Consider the following 22,332-nt stretch of genomic DNA (forward strand, 5'->3'; position numbering starts at 1 on the left):
TATTAGCGATATTTGTCGAGCGAAATAAAAGTGCTTAGGATCTGACGTTGAGTGATCGCGAGTAATGTGCCGTGTTCGATGATCGACTGTAAACATGTTTTCGACATTAAGGCTTCGCATTTTTAAGCATGAAAATGTTTTTGTGTAGCACAAAATGCTTATAGATTTTTTTACAGAATTTTGAAAGCTTTCCCACCAATCTATACCTACGGTATAAAGCTGAAAAGTTTGTTTGCTTATTTGCTTGAACGCGCTAATTTCTAGAACCACTTTTCTGATTTAAAAAATACTTTCAGTGATAAACAGCCTATTTGTTGCGGTATTTTTGATTCGAATAATATCTTAATAATTTGCATTGTTATTACAAAACAGACTGATGTAACTCCAAATAGATGGAAATTACAATACAAAAGGATGTAGGCAGTGCTTAATGATACTAAGTGAACGCCTACACAAGTGATACATCAACTTCTAGCAAAGGAATGGATTACTTGGCATGCCAGCACTTAGGATGAGATTGCATTACTTGATTTAATTCATATTATAAACAAACAGTCTTCCTTTGAAGAGCTTTGGCTACAAAAGGATTTAAGTAAACTGTTTGGAAAACTGAGGAAAAATCGTAAAATAAGGTGTGTAAAAATAGTTATTTTTGCACGTAATTTTTCAGTATCGATGTTACCATTATGAAGATAGCCTATATGAATAACAAAAAAGGCATCAACCTGTGTTTCGTGCTAAGAGGTGGCTAACGATCTATGTGCTAATTGTTAGGTACACAAACTGATGTCACGGATATCTCAGTAATCATGAACGCTGAATGAATACATAACTTATAATGATATATCGGATAATATGTATGTTAAACTATGGTTCGAACGAGTTCTACAATTTTAGAATAAATTAGACTTGATTTATCCTGAAAAACCTTGTAGGATATACTGAATACCGCATTAAAGACGTAAGAATACAATTTGTTATGAATATAATAATGAATTATTATGTGTTTGTTCATCAGGTTTGTTTACAAAATAATTCAATGTGTAACATTTTCTGTTAATTACTTCGGTGCGTTTAAATTGTTGTCAGTGTATGTGGCATGTTGTCAGTCACTGAACTGTTGGTTGAATGCATAAAGGTAATGTAGATTGATAATTAATTTATGATGAACTATTATGAATTAATACTTAGTTCAAATAAAGTGCTTTTACGGCAATTAGTTTCATCATGAAATACACAAATATAACTAACTAATATAATTCAATAACGTATTTGTATAGATGACATAAAATAAAACTCGTATTTGTGACATCAATTTTGATTACGCGTTATTTAGCAGCATAGATTATTACACTAATATTAATCCACACGGATAAAATAGATGTAAAATCAATACTATATAGTTATTATAACTTGAGCTGGAACAATATCTTTTTGTATATCATTGTATATAAGGTTATATTAAACTCTTACAGAATTAATAAGTTTTCCAAATTAAGTTAGAATGTAGCCTTCAGGATTCAAAAAAAGTGCGCTCATTTTCAGATAGTCGGACCATTTCGCAGACCACTTTTTTCAGAGATCTATTCTTATTAATTCACATGAATAAGAAATGCCAATGCGAAGAATGCCATATTACGTTTCCCAGTCCTGAAAGCTTCGGCAGATAAAATCATGGTAGAAGCCTTACGTGGTTTTAGGTCAGAGCTTAGAGCTCAAGGCTGTGAATGCAAGATGGATTGCGTTGCACTTACGTACCTAAGTCATATACATATGTAGGTATCCAGCATGATTATACAAATTGATAGCCGCAGGGGTTGCACCACAAGATAAGTACGTGTAGTATGTGTACTCTCTCTCATAACTCCAATCTATTTGACACGGGTTTCAAAGAGATTGGAGTTTGGACTAAGTTATAATGTAACCACTGTTCAATTTTATAAATCGTTTTCGGGTTGCAGGACCTATTGCCTTAGTTTATGTTCAGCAGTGGAATAAGTAAGTGTAAGATAAATTATGTCATTTATATTTTAAGAATCTTAATGTTTATTTGGACCAAAAAGAAATAAATGATATAAGTTTGTTCAGTTCAATTCTGAGAAATTTTCTGTGGCTACTGTATGTGTACTTTATTATGAGGATTTAATTGTGAAATGTTTCGGGGTGTGTGAAATTGTAATAGTAATAGAAAAAGCTTACACAATAACCTAGATTCCATACTTGGCTCATAAACCAGTGGAATGAGCAGCTGCTACTATTTTGCGATACCGATACCGTCATCCACATTACGAGTTGATGAAGTGGATCTAGTCACGTGAAACCAGATTATGATTCAAAACAAATACAATTTTATAAATAATATTCTCTGTTAATAACCAGTGGGACATTCGGAGACAGCTGTAGTGGCATCATGCCAGGGAGTGTACTATGCCATTTGCCAACGTACGCCAATGACGTCATCGTAGAGTGCAACACTTTTATCTCTTTCTTTTAAACTAACACGTCATTTGTTTGTCATTAAAGTGGGAGTGGCGATTGTCAATTTTTTTATTACTTTATTTAGGTGTTGATTAAGTCGTAGTGGCCATTTCATGTGTCATAAGTCGGAATTATGGGGAGACAGAGAAAGCTTCATGGATCCGTTACATGGAGAAGGTACAAAAACAGGTAGGTACATATTATGAAATATTGAATAACACAGCTAGTGCCTCACAAAAATCTTTATTTTGCGTACTAACTACCCCAATAAAAACATCTTTCATTTAAAAATTTTGTTTGATAATTAAAATACAGACGCTGAACTGAGCGGGTTGCGGTCGCACGTGGTGCCTTGATCTGCTGCCAAGATCGCGAGGCATCCGGCATGCACGCGTGGACCAGAACTAGGTATATCTCAAGTTGTGGAGTCAAACGAGTGCAATGGCTTACTTCATGGTGCCCAGGCAATGCGCCAAAACGCACAGAAATTAACGCGAACTTTACTGTCTTTTAAAGAACCGTAGAATACTCCTTAACGCCTCGTTTTAGTTACGGATATAAACACATTTGACTGATAATTATTTGGAACGAAATTACAACATTAATATGTTCCTTTCAGTAACTTTCAGTTCAAATTCTGTCGCGTGTCGCGTGACCACAGTGTGTAGGAACTAAAGCAACCATCGTGATTATGAAAAATTAAGCTATGGAACGGAAGAGCGTAAAACTGTTTGTGGCTAGGTACTTGATCCATTTAATTGACTGACTGGTTACCTAAGACCTATTTCTAAAAATATCTTTAAGAAACCTACCTACAAACATAACTATTAGAAGAACCTCAAAATTACAGACGAGACATTAGACCTAGTACCCAAAGTACGTATTTTATTTATATAATCGAGATCATTCTTGAATAGATATGGATATCTATATTGCCAAAGTCTAAAAATATTTCACAGAAAATCGCAATTGAAGTAAACAATGACACAAACTCTGCTGTGAGCACCCCGATGACGCGACGAGGGCTGGTCCGCCATATTGATTACAAACTGTAAACACTGTAAGTGTAAGGTCACATTGTAAAAAGCTTCGCCCTTCGTTTACAATGTGTTTTATGACATCGATACCTGATTGCGAAGGTATGCTTTTAAGCAGAATTCGTCTAGACTGTATTTTGTAATGTGAGCTTGTGTTGAAAGGCTGTTAATGAGTTTGATAGACTGGTGCTAATTTAGTTGGTGTTTAATGAGTTTTATCTCGCATGTATGAACTGATTGTTCTTTAATTAGCAAACTTTCTTTAAGAATGAAGTGTCTGAGTAGGTTCCAATGATGACTAAGTTAGGTAAACATAAATCTAGTTTTTATGGTAACGTCGATGTGAAAAACAACGCCGATGGTCATAAAAAATGATGTCTCCTAAAGTCCTAAAGCACTTAATGTCTGTGGCGACAGCTAACCTCGTGAGTGGTACCGCCGAGACTAATGTCTAGCCACTCCATTGATCCGACTCCTGGCCACGGCTCAGGGGTAGAAGTGACGTCACACACGACATTGCCGCCCAAGCAGACATGCGCCGGCTATTTTTAAAATGAAGTGGAACAAATGGAAGTAACTTGTCTATTATTATGGCCATGGTCTTTTATATTTGTCAAGGCGATTTTGTAAATGCATTGGTATTTGTGTTGTATTCTGTCTGAGCAGTCATTATGAGTCGGTTTCATGAATTGACAAATTGTCCTCATACCTGCTTATTGAGCAGGTAGGCATTGCTCTTAATTTACAGGGAGAGGACTGAATACATAAAATTCTTACTTATACATGCTACAATATGAGTACATAGATAAACAACGATAGAGACCACTGTTTTCTTAAAGTCCTTGGAAGCTAAACTACTCACTCCTAAGTAAGTAGCTACTGCATACGTTACTACAGCAGCATACAAAGTGCTCCACAATACAGAACTAGCAATAAATAATATATAAATAATTCAAGAGCTCCTGCTAAGGCCGGCTACAAACTTAACGACAAAACGAACGTTCCTGCGAACGCACAAGTGCTGGCAATCGATAGGGACCGCCCACTGACCTATATAACAGAGATTAAGAAGAGGCCAGCCCACCCGAGATGTCTTGTTTTTGTCTCGTGTCAAGAAGGCTTTATTTCGCAGATAAGGAATAGACGTTCAGAATTGTATGGGTTTAGTACGATGAATTATTTTGGTCGGTTATCCGTCAGTGGGGAATAAAAACAGACCGCCTTATCGTGAAAGGATTACTCGATATGGATTCGGATAAGTTCTCGGAGGGTATTTCGTCTTGGAAGAAAACTTATGTAGTTAGATAGTTTAGTGCGATAAACCCTCTGCGGAAGTATATCGACATAAGAACGGGTGTCCCCAATCAGGAAACCGCAGAAGCCTTGCAAACGCCGGGGCCGGGGAGCCGCATTGTGCGTGGAAGTGATGAGAGCTCCCTCCCTCACCTAGATCTGTCTCTGCCCTGCATTAAGCCGCTGTATGTAATTATGAGCAACCCTGCGCGCCTTTGAAACGTAGCCTGTTATATACTGTTTCATTTTCCTTTGCTATTTGAGAATAATGTAAGAAAATGTCCTCGATTTATTTCTTGGTTTAGGGCTATTTATAAGTGTCTCGTATGGTAATATCTCAATTCATACAATTTACTGGATTTCCTGTTTACCTCAACACGGTCTGAATTTTAAATTAGGTACCTATAAGGTTATATTCAGATATAAAAGAGAAGTGTTATCGATAAAATATATTCACAGTAGCGTATAATCGATGATCAGCGACCAATCTGGCAAAGTATACAGTATTTAGACAGACCAACTGGAGTGGAAATGGTCAAACAGGTGACCCACAAAACTGCTGTTGAGTGTACAATTTTCACGATGAGCAACGCTGTCCCCTCAGGAGCAATGTACTTAGGTACCTAGACTACCTACATATTGTTTGAAGGATTTTAGGAGCAGGAAGATGCGTACCTAAGCTGTGATCACACAGTCAGTGAGCAAATAATGGGCTTGAGTGTCTGTGAATTGAGTGGATTCTGAAGCACAGTAAACAAAACGAACGAAAAATAACATGGAAATTCCATTGCGAATAACATTACGTACAATATTCCGCTTCTCTGTAAATGTGACAAAACATAATACTCATATCTTTTGCAATAAAATTGCCAACCGAGCATTCTCAACAAAACGCTGACACATTTCTTCCAAGATTAAAAATAGCAAAGAAATCGCAGCGATTCGGTTCTTGCCTCCAAAGGGCACGGATCCACAAAATGAAGACATTTATATAAACCGACTATCTTTCATTTTAAAATACATTTGACCTTTATTCAGGAAATCTTGATAACAGTCACCTCATTTGAATTTGTATAATAATTTATTTTAGATGGTTTTATTGTTATTTGTTTGGAGAAAAGGCGAACGTGTTTCGCGCTTTGTTCCTGTGACAAACTATGGCATTAAAATTACATTATTGTATTTAATTATGTTGTTTTTTCAACACGTTGTTTTTTTGCATAATAGTTACCCACAATTACAGTTTTATTTATTCAGGCTTTCAGAATAAACTCAAAACAAAAACAATCGAACAATACAGCACACGCAGAATACAGTGAAATATTAGCTCACTAACCGATATTGCAGAATCAGGCTGTGGACAAACTTGGAACAATCCAGCGACCGAAATAAAGGCTTTTATCGGCAGGAATGCGTAATAGCCCGTTGGGGAACATTCTCATACGTGGCCAGGCTTTGTTTAGGTCCAGTGATTTCCACCTACTGCCAGCGTTGTCGGGTGATAGATGGCGGAATTTAGGCTGTTGATTGATCGGCTAGCCCTCAATACTGTGAGTGCTTTTCAATATCCTGAACAAACTTTGCGAAAGCAAAAATTAGTGACGAGAAAAAATAGTATTCAAAATTTTGTCTGATTTATTTGAGTCTGTTTGGTAGGTATTCCAGTTGTTTTAAATAGGTACCTAGATACATCAATTTTAAATAAAAAATAAATAGAAACTTTCTGTATTGGGGCAAGTTAGGATAAAAGGTTAACAAGTTTTTAGTTTGCCACCAACAATTTAAAAAAAATACTATAAATATTGAACTAAAAACAAAAAGTTTGCATCTAACATTAACAAATAATAATCCTTAAGGATTATAGTTCGGCCATTCAGAGAATGCGTTCCTGACACGTCGCGATTGAACTGACGACGTAATAACATTCATTGATTATTGATATAATAATGTTGTTTTAATGCTCCTCAATTGTTAAAACGGTAAACAACCAGCAAAAATATTTTTATCGTAACTGCAACGCCATTGCAAAGTTACGTCGTCAGTTCAATCGCGACGTGTCAGGAACGCATTCTCTGAATGGCCGAACTTTAGTATATTAGAGAAGATGCAACAAATAGAAATAGTTTTGAGTGAACGTGTCACTACAGAGTGCTTAGTGCGAGTTTTCGTGAATTTTTTTACGGACTCACATGAGAGCGCGTATACTAAGATTTGTATGGAACAAAAACAGCTCCACCTAGTGTCAAAAATTGGAACCTGTTTTTGTTCCATACAAACAGTGTTGCCAACAGTTGTAGAAGCTTACCACCAGAGTCAACTTTTAAAACCACCAGAAAACCACTAACAAAAATTTATCCCACACTTAAAATCACCAAATTCACCACTAAAAAAATATTGTTTATATTTTATTGTAACCTAAAACAATTTAATCATCCAAAGATGTAACTCGGCAACGATAGAAAATTAAAACAGACAAAGCATTACATCTGTTTAGCAATTCATCCGACCCGATCCGAATCCTTCACAAATTATAATCGGCGTAGTAGTTTCACAAATTGTTTAGTTACGCATTTGACCAATGAATGAGTACTTAATATAATTATATAGTAGTCGTTCACCTTTTTGTTTTGTAGATGCTTTTTTGACATTCCGTGAGACTTCAAATCTCCATAGTAACTCCTTAAAGTTGTACCACAAAACTTACATTTCGCTACTTGACCCGCAGTACTTTCAACATTTCGCCACTAAATAGGGGACTTAAACCACCAGTATTAGTGGAAAATCCACTAAGTTGGCAACACTGCATACAAATCTTAGTATACGCGCTCTCATGTGAGTCCGTAAAAAAATTCACGAAAACTCGCACTAAGCACTCTGTTGATATCGAGTAAAATATTCACGAGTCCGAGACATCTCGATTCTCGCAACCTTCCACTCGAGACAAAATCGATTGCTGACACAACTCCAGGAATATACAATAAGCCTCTCTCAAAGGTCAGGCCCGACAGTTGACCAAAAATGGCGCCACAAACGGGTATATTTTAAAATATCAGACAGATGGTAGGCCGGGGTGTGGGGGCCTATATCAGGAATAGGAGACCCAGTTTCCATGATAATAGAGGCCGATTTGTGTTCGACTTATGTAACGTTTTTGATGCAACTTCCAGCGACGGGAAACGTTTATAAATGGATGAGATTGGCTTCGGAAATGTTAAGGTCGCATCTAAATCGGGAGGTTTTGCGCCCTGGCCCTGGTTTAGAAAACCTTCAAAGAATAAAAATGTTTATATGTTACATTATAACAAATGTAAACTATAATAATATAGCCAAACCATCCTAGCGCTCTTCAAAACATGAAAGTAGTGTCGTTGACATAAATTCATATAAGCATGTTGTTTTCCTGCTTTTTGTAGCTAAAGCATTTTTTCTACCCTTTTTACCCGGCTATAGAACAGGCTTTATGTTACGTATAGCGTATATAAAATAACGCTTCTTTTCCCTCAGGGCTTAAATACATAGAAATGCTCCTTTTTCAGGGTTAGAGAAGTATTATGTCTTTTTGTTAAGTTCTAGCCACAAATTCAGATTTCCACAATTGGGAAAGACCTGATTGACATACTCCATAACAGCAAGTAAATCAAGAATAAGTATATGAATAAGTATGAGTTACATACCACATAAATTTACTGTTGCTGCTTTTAAAACGTAAAAGTAAACACAACAAGAACTTATTTTACATTCAAATTAGTACCAAAAAAGATACCTCTATATTAAAATAATCCTTTCTGCGTGAAGGTAGTTGGGTGTTCGCCAAAATTTCCACGAGATGTAACCCGTAAGTTGCATTATTCCAGTGGAAGCACAGAGCTCGGTATTTTACCAAAGATGTCGTTCCAGAATATTCCACCGGTTTTACTTGTACACTCGACGGTGAGTTTAAAGTTTAATGGGTCACCGTTGACGGTATTGTGCGCTATTCTATTTTAGATGCATTTTTGCATGTGGATTTCTAGTGGCGAAACGTTTAGCCTGGTGTAGAATACATTTGTGTGGATACTTTCCAGTGAATATTTATTTCATGAATGCTTGCATGTTGATGGGTTTTGCTATGGTATATAGACCATATAATACAATGTATACCTATAATCATTACTGGATTAAAATGTTTTAGTAAATAGATATTGTTGGTACCTATTAGACTGAGAATCCAAAAATAAGATTCTCAGCGACAAGATACCAAGAGGTTTTTCAAAAGTCTAAATCTTGTTCTACGGTCCCTGTATCACACCTCTAGTTGTCGTGTTACATTAACTATATACTCTAAAAAGGACGCCATTTCACGACAGAATTCACGAGCAGTTACCTTCCATACATAATTTACACGTTTCCGCTGCCAATAGAAATCAATACAATGGGACGACGTGGCGAGTTGTGGTGTGTAACCTTATTAAATATATAAAAAGACTGCAGTGGCGTATGTTTATCATAAATAAATACGACGGCCGGCCACTACTGAAGGACAAGTGTGGCGGGTCACGCGACGCTTCCTCACTCGAGGGTAGTTTTGTTAAGAAAACAAATGGAAATCGGTTTGTAAACGAATTGATTCCAGTTTATTGTAGATCTTGAATTTATTTTGAATTATTTATTGTTTTTAGTTTGAGTTAAATCTGCTATCATTGAGGTATTAAAAATACAATTTGTTAGGTAAGGTTGGGATTTCCAATCGACATATTTTTATCAAGAACTTCTTCCAAACAAATATTTCACCTTAAGGATTTAATTTCCTCATCTATATATTTTTTAATTATCCACGATCATAATTTATAATAAACACATCGATTAAGACTTAAAGTGTCAATAAAATGATGGTTAATCATAATAAAATTATCAAAAGAAAAAAACAAAATTAACTACCTACATATTAAATCGATTAGTACCACTCATATTCAAAACCATTCAAAACAAACTAATACAAAGTTATTTGTATCCAAAAAAAGCTATTGTGATTCAATGAGCAGACCAATGAAAAAAATAAGCAAAAACAAGTGCCCAGTGCGCATGCGTTGATATCTTTTCAAGGATGGATGCTTAATAACACGGTTACTTTGAAGTTAGCAAAAACCTAGTTTTTTTAGTAGGTAGGTAATTATTTGGTCTGCACAGTAAAAAAAAACTAGCTAAGTTAAATAGCACCATTTGCGATGTGCCTTATGGAGGACCCGGAAGGTAGGTACTTAGGTATTTTTTATCTTTTATGTAAGTGCCTAAATAAAATAATAAAAAATACATAGTTTCTGAGAATTGATTTCATTGTAATTCAATAGATAGCTTCTATGCTTATCTGGCAAGGAATGACCACTGTATCCCAAATTAAGATATTAATTGTATGACAGCAATTATAAATCTTACTTAGTTTTGACAAGCAATTACGAACATCGACGACCTAAAACTAAAACGAATCAATTATTTTTAACTAATTTTCAAACAAGTGTAGGTATATTAGGTTTTGGTAAGAAGCGCCAATGTTTAAGTTGAATGACTTTGCAAAACATTAAAATGTCGTAATGGTTACGTAATTATTTTTTAGTGTACTTTTTTAAGAATCTAGCGGCACTAACGTGCTTAGGTATTATTTATTTCACAATGCACTATTCGAAAGTTTAATAGACAGACTGTTTATTAGAACACGTAATCAATCAAGATAAGCGATTAATGGGTAAGGTCTATTGTTTTGTTATCGCCTCTTATTAAAAATCTAGTAATTTAGTAATAATCTTTCCGGATTGATTCCGATACCTAAATAAGTAAGGTGAAGAAATAAACAAAACGCCCATAAATGTATGGTGGGTATGGGAAAGAAACAGGTGAATAAATACCATTTTAATCACGAACTAAGACAACTTAGCATGTGGTTTGGGAATAATATACCTAAGCTAGGATTGTTTCGAAATTATATTAAGAATTCACAAAGCCCCTGGTATCATAAAATACCATAAATTCCACCCTCTTTAATATTTTTCATTCATCTCGACATAAAAGATCTTCACCGAGCTCCAGCTTCATCCGGAACATTTCTTGCCAACATACAAGGGACATCAACATCTATATACAAGGGAGAATGTTGAAACGACGCTAAGCCCACGCACGCACACCATTGCTGTTAAATTCTTTGTGTAGTAATGAGCAGTGAGACAGAACGCATCAATGGTTAGCGAAAGGGAAAATGTACTTGAACTACGGGGCGTAGCGCATCGATAGCGGAAAGTGGGTCACGGTCTGACATCGCGTGGTCGGGCGGAGCTTGCCGACGGTGCCAGAATCGGGTCCCGGGGAGGCCCTTACGCCATGTTACACCGTACTTAGCGCACCATAGCCAGTACGATAGATATATAAATATACCTTATTTGTGGTACCCCAATTTTTACGGTTTTGATCTTAGAATTACCTACTTAAAGCAGGCGACATAATGGGCTTACATACCTATGGTTAGAATTGAGGCTTTTACTCTTTAAGATTAATTTGTTTTTAATGAATTTAATTTCTGAAGTAATTTTACTCAGTTTGAGTACCTACTTATAAAAGGGAAAGGTACGTTGACCGATCAAGTAGTCAATCGTCGAAGCTTAAAGTATCGAGTGCTTTCGGGTAAGAAAACGATGATAAAGTGTTGTTATTTACTGGCTTGTCGCATATTGGTACAAGCTACAATTCACGATTCTACGAGCATTTCAGTCGGTTTGAGAGCGACAATATTTCAGTTTACACCCTGCGGGACATATCTATGTGTCGCTGTAACAGTGCGAGTTTTTGTGAAAAACGTCCAGAATATTGATTCATTGTGCTGCGTGTACCTATAAATTGTATGTAGATATACTGCGCTTGTGTGTTTCGTGTATATTTACTATCCTGCGCATAGATTGTACAAAAAGTTTTGCTATAATGGTCCAGTTATACGAGTACTTTACCTTTATGATGAGGACTCAAGGAAAGCCTATTTGTTGCTTTAATTTGCCCTATTACCAGTCACAATTTTTACACACGAATTTACCATATTTTTTAAGCTACAAAAGCATAATATAATTTCATTTTACAAATTCAGTACCTATTCAGGAAATGTGTAGAACTCTGTGAAAATCCGCGGGGCGTGCAACATTGGCGCAGCGTGCTCGCGTCGCATGCCAACGCTTGGGGCTGTGAATGACAGCAGCACAGTTTGTTGGCTGCTTATCTGTCCTATTTATTAGTCTGTTTATTTACTGGAGAATATGTTGCATTTGTTTGTTTAAGTTGTTCATTAATCGTTATGGATTGTCGCCAATATATCAACGCTTAGGGTATTTTACGCAAATACTTAAGTACTTTTTGTCTCGATCAATTTTAAACTGATTTGTGACTGACCGTGTCTCGCCTAAAATTAGTTATTGAGCTAGATATGATGACAAATTCTTAACAGAAAGCGTCAATAAAACATTCGGAAACGTGTGATGGACCTCTTCTGAGGTGTCATAGGAAATAGCGTACCCATTTTATATTACAGCAATTAGTTCCTGTTTTCCTATTGCTCATCACCTCGGGTGCCCGTAGTTTAAAAAATACCTTATGCTAATGAATTTTAGATAATTCGTAAATGAACGCGTGATCGCTTCCATGGCAACAATAGGCACTTAAAACATTCTGATAAACGTACGGTCCAGTAATCTCATTAGTTCTTACTGGTGTATTAGGTCATTCAAGTGATTCATGGTGCGTGAGTTTGATCATAGACGTGTTGAGTTTGGTGGTACCTACATACCTACGATGTGAATGCAACTCGTGACATATCGAGGTGATGTTTCAATCGATTAGACACGAAATTAACATTAGTTACAAAAGTAATGATAGCTGTTTATTTCAATTCAGCATTGTTTTTTTTTGTACAAAGCTTTTTTGACTATTTAATATCAAGTTTTTTTTTATTGATTTTGCCTAGTGTAGGTTGTTGAATCTTTTTTACATAGTTCAAGTGTTATCTGGGAATTCCCTAATGAGACAACTAATATTTGTTATTTATCAACAACTTGAGCTAGACAGCCTTTATTTAGTGACGATAGAGGAATAATAAGTAGGTACAAGTTTTGTCTCAGACAATAATTTTAAAAGGTGCGAATAGTTCTCCTCCGACTGTTACCTCTTATAAGTTAAGAAAGCATTAACAGGTTAACAGGTTGTTACTTCAGAAACCTTCACAACTTGTGACTGATCTCACAACATATTTTATGAAAAAAATCTCAGATGAGGATAAAGAAGAAATATGAGTCAGAAAAATCATCAAAATCATGGCGTTTCCTTTATCTAAAGAAGGTATTCGCATATTCCTTAAAAGGATGATAAGAAAGTGTCTCTGAAATACTAAGTTTTTAGTACAACTTGTAAAGTATATCCTACTTAGTTGATTGTGTAGTTGGAAAATTCTATCCACATGTGTTTGTTCCCATATTATTTAATAGCATGTAATCTAGTTGAACTTGCAGCGTCATTGAAAACAATTGACTATGTGGGTAGTTACATAAACGTTTTAGAAGATTATGTTATTAGATTACTTTGCTAAACAATTTTCCATTAAAATTAAGTAGAAGCCATAGATTAAAAACAACCGGTACCTACTAAGATGCACGGGATTTAAATAGTATTTTTCATTTTAGTTTATTCGTAAAATTAAGAATATAATGTACAACATTTAAACGTCGTTTATTTCGAGTTTTCTTTGTACAAGACCTCTTAGATATAGACCTCCTTACATCCGACTCCATTCCTTACTAGTCCTGATGAATAAGTAATGAATGAAACTGCTGTGTACCAAGTAAACGGGCATTAGATTAAACATTAATCGAGCGGTAAATATTAAACGTCTAATATTGGTCCAAACGAGTAGATAATCATGCTTGTGACGTCACAGCCCTGGTGATCTATCCACGGAGTAGGGGTGTGGGCAGCCGAACATTTGGGTTAATGTTCAGCTTTATTTTATATTGCCACTTAATGGGGGTGGAGAGAAAAATGTGCTCGATAATCAATCAACATAAACTTTTACGATTCAACTAATTTTGGAAATTGATTTGGTTAAATTGAGTTATATATTTTCACATAAAGCTATGAAACATATTCTACGTAGATACCTACGCATAAAATTTTAGTATGAAAAACTATTTTATCTACCCTTTTACCAAAGTACTTATAAAAAGCCAACTCATCGTCTATCTACTTTACTACAATTTAGGTTTCATAACATCAATAGTTTGTAACTGTAGTAAAAACGATTCCAGTCAAAATACTCGCTTACGTTTAATTGATACGACAGGGGCTTCTAATCTCAGCGGCCAAAGCAATCGATGGGCCTTTCTTTAATGACATGACGATCTAATTTGTTCTCAAATATTTCGTTTTACTTATTGTGTAGGTAGCATCCGAATTTCTTAGCACTGAGATTTTAATGTAACAGTGTCACGCGAATAAGTAATAAGAGTTACCACCCTAGCAAGCATGTGTATGAAATATTGAGAGGGAGCCTGCGGCCTGCCTGCAGGCTGTGGTGCTGCGGCATAGGGAAGGTTGTACTTACCAGTATTCGTCCGGTGGTGGTCTGACCGGATATGAGTTCGCCGGCCCAGTCTTTCGCTTCGGTCATGAACGTGCCCTCGAACTCTTGTTTGCCCTGCCGCGCCGCCTTCTGCTCCTTCTGCTTGGGGTCGTTGGGGGCCAGCTCCGGCTCCTTGTGGCAGCAGACGAACGCGCACGCGCGCCATACCAGCACCACCAGCAACCCACAAAGGAACGTGAATATCGACGACAGCAGAAAGCACCACCATTTTCGGACACTGAGGCAGTCATCATCTTCAGGATAAGAGTCGGTCGACGCTGTAGTCGCCTCTTCCTCGGACGAAGCCATTCCCCGAGGGCGCGAGGCATCCAGTCAGGCGCGCCATGCACGTGCAGTATGCGCGCGCCCGCACGCCGTGCCCGCGCGCGACTGAGGCGGCGCCCCGCCCCGCGCGGTCGATGTCGCGCGATCGATCCGCGCCGGCGCGAGCCGCACTGCACTACCGACCCCGAGGCACCATGACCATCCTTCCACCCCGAGCACCACCTTCTCGTCTCCGATCCTCGGCGCCGACTGACTCAGCCTCACTGCTCCTCGCGATCCATAGGCACGGCCGAAACCGATACGACAGCTTTTATGACTGCAGATGTTTCCGTAAAGATTTTTATTGATGCCATAACAAAACTGGTCCTACATTACGTCCGACGCCACGCGTTGCCGACACACGAGTACTTTTATTTCTCTTCAAACTGTATAACGTAAGTACCTAATTGAAACTGTATTTGGACGATTTTAACAAAGGTCAATGTATTCAGCCTGTGTCCCGATAAGCGTAGTGCTACGCCGCCCTACTGCGTCAGCGGGCGCTACGAAACTCGTAGACGTCTACGGCCGCTACGATTGGTCGAGCGAAATGCGACCGAAGATGTGTTCGGTTTCGTTCCAAAAGTACCCATTTGTCTTTTCTTTGTTACACACGGTCTATGTTTTATATACGTTTCCAGTTAATATAAATGAGGCAATTAGTAGATAATGGTAGTTTTTATGTAACAAGTACTGCAAGTTACATAAGACTGCTAAGTAAGAAAGTTCAATCCACCAAGTAATTTAAATTAAATGTTTTGACACTGAACAGAACACTTTACTCGATGGCGGAGATATTTTCGTCCAATAATTTATTATGTTGTTTGATTCCAGATATAGTTGCGGCGACGACTGCCTGACTACATGTAAATATCTGAATATATTATAGGTATCAGTCACTGATTTCTGAAAATACTTCTTCCAAGTGCTCTAAAGAAACCGTCTCAAAGAATGATCTGAATAACTTCAAATAACGATTAGGCAGTTACTTTAATGTCTTTCTCTAAAATTGGTTCATTTCTAAAGATTGGACAAATTAAAATACTCATATCATAATTAAAAGTGTAAATTAGTTTTAAATTAGGTAAAGCAACCAGCCTACCATTTTTTGAAAACAATGACAACGTATTTAATTGAAAAAGTGATGCAAGCCCACAGTAAAATTACGATATCCTCGGTGTCTCCTACAAACTATGACAAAATAGTCTACAGACTTACCTTTCTAAAAATACTTTCACCAAAGAAGTAGACAATTTAATAGTAATTACGTTCAATATCATGGGGGTAAAGCACCTACACCTGGCACTTAGCCAAGCAGAAAAACTTGATAACTAGTTAGGTACATGGTAGGATGCTCTGAATATCGTAGAATGGCGAGTGGCGCCGTATATTAATGTTCGTTGCCAAATGGCTGGCATAAATATTGTATATGGATTGTAGTGCTGGGGGCGGAATATTTGCCAAACGCATGAACCCGGGGTCAGAGACTCAGCCACGTTGAATATGCAGTGCATTCTACTACGACTGTAAAACTGAGTTTACTACGAGCGTGAGTATGATTATTCTCTTTCTGGCATCTACAACTGTTTGTGAAGGTTTTTATATTTTTTTGTAGCTTAACTGTGTGGGGGCGAAATACCTAGTAGGTCAGTAAGCTTTGGCTTTGTCTTCTGTTCTTATCTAAAAATGTATAAATAGTTATTATGATTAAAATCGGTATTGATTAAAATTAGAATAATCTGAATAGCTACAGGTAGGTTTACCTGAATAGCATTGTTTCATATTTGTACAGTAGGAATAAAATTGCAGGTAAAAGCTAGTTTTTCGAAGGTACAAAATTACCATTCACATCTGTCACCCTATTGATTCAACAGGCAAGTTATTTCAAAAGTTAGTTTAAAAATCTGCAAAATATTGAATATGTGGGATTGGATAATAGACATGTAAATGTTTGATACTTTCATGCAAACTCAACTGAACAGATTTTGTTGAAACTTTTCATTACCTATTATTCTTTTAAATCAGAATAACTGATTCAGTATCCTTGTCTTCAAACACTATGGATTCCCTCCAGTTCAACCAATTGCTACTTACTTGTTTCAGTTCAATGGATAAGGAGTGCACTCGTTTTTGTCGCTTATACTTGCACACAGAACTTAAATCACCTCCTCCCTCGTGTCTAAACAAGATGGCATCTTCTAAAATTGTTAATTTAGCCCGGTCAAAATAGACATAAAAGTAGTGGTCAAATAACAAAAACTCCCACAGAGCTGATTTTTGGTGGAGAGCTAGATTTGATCATTACAAATAAAATACTAAAAGTCCCCATCGATCCCATGTGTGCGTCAAAAGTTATTCGAGGTCAAATGTCAAAATTTTAGGTTTTTTGATTTTTTTTCGAAAACGGTAAGTTTTATCAAAAAAAGACATCAGACCAAAATCGTAGATCTTTAAATTTTCTACAAAAATGGCATTAACAGTTTTCTCCTAAATCTTACCATTCCTGAGATATAGCGATTCAAAGAGTCACACTATACATGATATGCACATATAAGCCACGTACATACGAGGGCTACCTTTAAGTTGTATCGTTTGAAATAAGTACAGACAATCTAATAAGTTAATACGATTTATTGTTTTTCAAAGAATTCTCTGCGATATTTAATGTACTTTTGCACGCATTAAACCCAGTTCTTGAAACATTTATTCCATTCTAAAGTGGGGTAGTCAAATTGGCCGATTTGTATGAGTCAACAGCTTTTTCAGGTCTGCTGAAACGTTTACCACGAAGACTTTACTTAATTTTGTGGAATGTAAAACAATCGTTATGCCCACGGATCTATGTCACGGTATGTTACATGTTGGTCTGCGACAATTAACTGCCGCATAGCCTCGATATTATCTTGGGTCATATCGGGTTTTGAACTACCTTCAAGTGGCTTGTCTCTAAGGCTAGATTGCCCACTTTTAAATCCTAAATATCAGCGTACTGCAGTCCTAAGGCATGGTTCTGCATCACTAAACACAGAACATTTTTTTTTTAAGCGCTGAAGTCGCGACAATCCGCTTTTAAAGTTGTAGAAAATTATCGCACGCTTATTTTCCTTCGACATTTCCATTTTTATCCAGAAGACTGGGGTTGGAAATTGATACATAATATCTGGAACCTATTAAAACTTTACTCCCACCTGCTCCAGGAAAACTCCTGACATAATTTTTTGCAATTGCAAAAAATATTGTAGTATCAAATCATCCTCCGAGCCCTTTTCCCAACTATGTTGGAGTCGGCTTCTAGTTTAACCGGATGTAGCTGATGTAGTACCAGTCCTTTACAAGGAGCGACTGCCCCATCTGCCCCCTCAACCCAGTTACCCGGGCAACCCAATACCGCTTGGTTAGACTGGTGTCAGACTTACTGGCTTCTAACTACCCATTACGACTGCCAAGGATGTTCAATGACATCCAGAACCTACAGTTTAACGTGCCATCAGAAACAGTCGTTGGTGTCCAAAATATGCTTAGAAAGTACATACAAACTTAGAAAAGTTGCATTGGTACTTGTCTGACGTGGAATCGAACCCACTCATACTTGAGAGGTTGGTTTTTTACTCACTAGGCCACCACGAGTTTTTGTATGAATCTGATAAATTTAAAACAATCACAATAATAGTTAACCCAATAGTTAATATCAATAATGACATCATATTAGAACTTGACGGCAATTATTCCCTTAAACTATCCTAAAATTGTCATGACAGTTAGTGGAGTAGGCCTACAGGAGAAACTACGGTAAAAAAAACGCACCGAGTACACTACCTCACAGGTGGCGTGGACATGTGTGCATGTCATGTATGGAATATACTTTGATGCGCAATATCTCAGGAATGGTAAGATTTAGGAGAAAACTGTTAATGCCATTTTTGTAGAAAATTTAAAGATCTACGATTTTGGTCTGATGTCTTTTTTTGATAAAACTTACCGTTTTCGAAAAAAAATCAAAAAACCTAAAATTTTGACATTTGACCTCGAATAACTTTTGACGCACACATGGGATCGATGGGGACTTTTAGTATTTTATTTGTAATGATCAAATCTAGCTCTCCACCAAAAATCAGCTCTGTGGGAATTTTTGTTATTTCAAATGTCTATTTTGACCGGGCTAATTATGTTCTTAGGAAAACATAAATATCTGGGTGCGGAGAGTTGGTGAATTGCGAAGTTGGTGAAATCGCGAGGAACAGCTAGTAAATAAAAGAAATATTTATTTTATTATATTATATTATTGAGAGACACTTTATTAAATCTATACCTATCTATACAATAAATACGATACAAATGACATAGATACTGCATGTTGACTGTCTCTGTTTATTATTAAAATCTGTGAACAAGTTCATTTCATAATAAGAAAGTAATTTTAAATGGCATTAATATTGATATAGTGAGTGGTTTGCAGTACATTCAGAAATGAAAGCCCACTAACAAAATCAAAACGACTTCTTACTGTAACAGCTGATTATTATTACAACTACAGAGGTAATTAGAAAATCAGAAAATTACAATAGCTTCACTAATCATTTTTCAGGTAAAATGTAATTTGAACTTCTGCTTGTACATGCTATCAAAATCTCAAATTCTGTAGATCAAAAACTAAGTTTAACAATGGGCTCTTGGGTCTACACTAGGTATCAATAGAAGGAACATCAATAAATGCAGTATTTTTTTCCTTAAAGTACTATACATTTCAATAATATGATTTGTTTTACAGTAATTTTGTGTGCTGTAAATAAACACTGATAAACTAATTTCGTAAATACCATACTTTGAGGTTGGTTCTTCAATTGATTAATATTTTAATCTTTGACTAAATATAAATGCAACAGCTTTTGACTATGTTTTTCAGTTACAACAGTTTAGATTTTGTAAAATGGTAAGAAGAATACAGGTAGGTAGGCACAGATGTCATGTGCTGGTTTTTTCAGTAAATTACATTCACAAATTGTTTATATGTGTACAGTATGAGTAGATTGGAACAGTTCTATGGGTAATTTGTGAAATAAGTTATTTACATTGATTCAGGAACCAATTCTAAACTATTACCTTATCTTAGAGACAAGTATTTTATAAAGCAATGACAAAATAGGATACTAACATAGTGCAGCCATTTTTTAAGTTTTATCTTATACAATATCAGCCTACAATTCCTCATCCAAGACTACTTCTCAGGAACGGTTTCACCGATCCAGTCCAAATACTGTGGGTTCCCATTCTTGATGGGCAGTGAGATCACCTCACAAACTTTGTAAGGATGGTTGGTTCGAACATACTCTGTAAGCTTGTCCACTTGAGATGTTCTTGTCTTTATCATGAGCAGGACCTGAAATTAAAAAGTTTTTAACATTAATATTTATCTATTTAACAATTTAAGTACATAGACAAAAAAAAATAGAACAATTAAGTACAAAGTCACAGCTTATTTCTTAAGAAATCTCTTCCAGCTGGCATGTTATGGGAGAGTGAGAATAAAAAAGAGATGTAAGTATATGAAAGACAGAACTACTTATTTGGTCATAACTCCACATGAGTAGTATCAACTGTAGATGATGGGATATTAAACTCTAGTGGCCTTACTACAAAAACTTAAACCCCTGTTTTACACTTGTCTAAAAAAATTTGGCTGCAAAATGAACCATATGTCAACGTCATAATTTGAATTTTTTTTAGACAAGTCTTAAACTGACGTTTAAAAGTTTTTGTGGTAAGACGGTAGTTGTCTACATCTACCAGACATACCCAAGATTGGGTTAAGTATGTGCACAGTAAGGTGCTTTATACCCAATTGAAAGAGTGCAATTAGCACAAACAAACTGTTTAGGGAACTATTTCCCTAAACAGTTTGTTTTGACTACTTGAATTAGTTTTGCAAAGCATAGATAGTGACTACATTTTATTAATTTTACAGTTATGCACACCATCCATAGTAACTACATTTTATTGAAATAAAATGTTGAAAATAAGAAAGATCTTTCTGATGAAGTCTTGTTATGATTTTGGGTATAATTTATGTGGTAATATTTGTTTAATTTATGTATATTAAAGCAGATTCTGACCATGACCAGGATAGTTAGTGTTCCCTGAGGGAGGCCTCCATCAGTAGATGACAATTGGCTGATAATAATAAAGACAGATGCTCAGAAGTCCATAATAAAATGTTTCATGTTTAGCCAGCAGTATATAATATATTATAGTGTTATTACCTCACTGTCCTCATTGATTTTGCCTTCCCATTTGTATATAGACGTCACTTGTGGTACAACGTTAACACAGGCTGCCAGTTTATTTTCCACCAGACCATGGCCAATAGTTCGGCCCACCTCCATGTTGGGCACTGTCACAAATGCTGTTGAGTATTTATCTGAAATATTATGTTGTAACTTTAGAATTTATACTTTTAATTTGCCATTTATATATTCTACAACATATTTTCTACATTTCCAAACATAGAATACAAAAAAATTAATAACAAAATAGGTACTTTTTATTTATTATTATCAATAATATTGTGTCATTATAGTTTTGTAAATGAATGTGGTACTATTGTGTAAGGTTCGTATTGATATATATGGTTAAGCACATATTCTGTGTCAGTATTTTCAATAATCTAGTTTATAAGACACATTTTGGTCAGTGGGTCGTCTTAGGGATAAGGTTTTATACAAATTCTTGATGTGTCGAACACTGGTTCAGGAATTATGATCAGGTGTTGTTTTATACAATTATTTGTTGTGACTTTGTGGAACATGTAATTTTTACTTACCCGCATCCACTATGCCAGAAGACATGTTCGTTTGAGCAAATACTAAACAAGGCCTAAGAAACGAGAAATACAATGTGAACAATGATTTTTTATTCACACTAAATAACATTTTATTGTACCAATTCGGCAGCTGACCGGCTGACACTGTTGACAGTGACAGTGACACTGACAACAATGACAACTTTTACAAACTTTTTATTTACAGATTTTGTACCCCTGTCTTTTAAGTTAAAAATACAGGTTAATTATTAACTACTTTGTATAATAAACGCACAGAAATATAAAATGATTTATGTGTTTTATTATACGTACTTGTAGAACTTAGTGAACTAAGCATACAAATACTAATCTTTTTAAATTAATAATTTGAAAATACCATGTCTGTCAGTTGGCTTTAAAAAATAATGTAGGTACAGAAAATAAGGCATTTAGGTAAGACTATCAAATTACATAAATGTTGTAAATATATATTTTTTCTTACATAGAAATGTTTTTTTTTTATGTTATGTGCAAAACAACATTGACCGTTTATAAAATACCTTTCGCCTAATATCCGAAAAAAAAACTCTTCTTGTTTTTGAATTTGGCTTTTGTTTAAATTGCGCGGCAACTGGCCCCTCTCATACTTTTTCTGTCTTGTTTTGATTCATTTTCTTTTATTTAAAAGTAACTTGAGTGCAAATATGTAATAAAATAATCAATTCGATTCTGCAGAGTGCGTGATTTACTAAAAAGTTATTCCATCTTAGCTAGTAAGTAAGTAT

General features: G+C 35.9%; 2 protein-coding genes and 1 long non-coding RNA gene across 13 annotated transcripts in view; 1 reads left to right on the forward strand and 2 right to left on the reverse strand.

Moving 5' to 3' along the window:
- The window catches only part of LOC124632159 (calcium-activated potassium channel slowpoke), a 56,013-nt gene extending 41,185 nt beyond the window's left edge, over positions 1–14,828 (reverse strand). For 3 of the 11 annotated variants that reach the window (XM_047166855.1, XM_047166849.1, XM_047166853.1), the window contains exon 1: positions 14,410–14,823. In XM_047166855.1, coding sequence (XP_047022811.1) covers positions 14,410–14,736 — 327 coding nt within the window. In that variant the 5' untranslated portion in view covers positions 14,737–14,823. Of the gene's footprint in view, positions 1–14,409 lie in introns of all 11 variants that reach the window. The other 8 variants (XM_047166850.1, XM_047166851.1, XM_047166848.1 and 5 more) reach the window with 5 other exon arrangements.
- Positions 14,829–15,020: 192 nt separating this feature from the next.
- LOC124632160 lies at positions 15,021–15,807 on the forward strand. The gene is made up of 2 exons (XR_006984590.1): positions 15,021–15,146; positions 15,586–15,807. It is a non-coding gene; the product is annotated as an uncharacterized LOC124632160 (long non-coding RNA).
- Positions 15,808–19,015: 3,208 nt separating this feature from the next.
- Positions 19,016–21,726, reverse strand: LOC124632052 (protein CutA homolog). The gene is made up of 3 exons (XM_047166705.1): positions 21,569–21,726; positions 21,009–21,166; positions 19,016–20,128 (listed from the first exon to the last, which is right to left on the reverse strand). The coding sequence occupies exons 1-3, from the start codon at positions 21,675–21,677 to the stop codon at positions 19,967–19,969; spliced, it is 429 nt and encodes a 142-aa protein (XP_047022661.1). The 5' UTR covers positions 21,678–21,726; the 3' UTR covers positions 19,016–19,966.
- Positions 21,727–22,332: the final 606 nt, after the last annotated feature.

The sequence above is a fragment of the Helicoverpa zea genome, chromosome 7 (assembly GCF_022581195.2).
Source record: "Helicoverpa zea isolate HzStark_Cry1AcR chromosome 7, ilHelZeax1.1, whole genome shotgun sequence".
In the NCBI taxonomy this organism is placed as follows: Eukaryota; Metazoa; Arthropoda; class Insecta; order Lepidoptera; family Noctuidae; genus Helicoverpa; species Helicoverpa zea.

Coding starts and splice junctions, on each gene's coding strand:
- LOC124632052 (XM_047166705.1), bottom strand. CDS start 21,677: ATGTTATTTAGTGTGAATAAAAAATCATTGTTCACATTGTATTTCTCG. Junction 21,167..21,568: donor TTCTGGCATAGTGGATGCGG/GTAAGTAAAAAT, acceptor ATAATATTTCAG/ATAAATACTCAACAGCATTT. Junction 20,129..21,008: donor AAATCAATGAGGACAGTGAG/GTAATAACACTA, acceptor TTTTAATTTCAG/GTCCTGCTCATGATAAAGAC.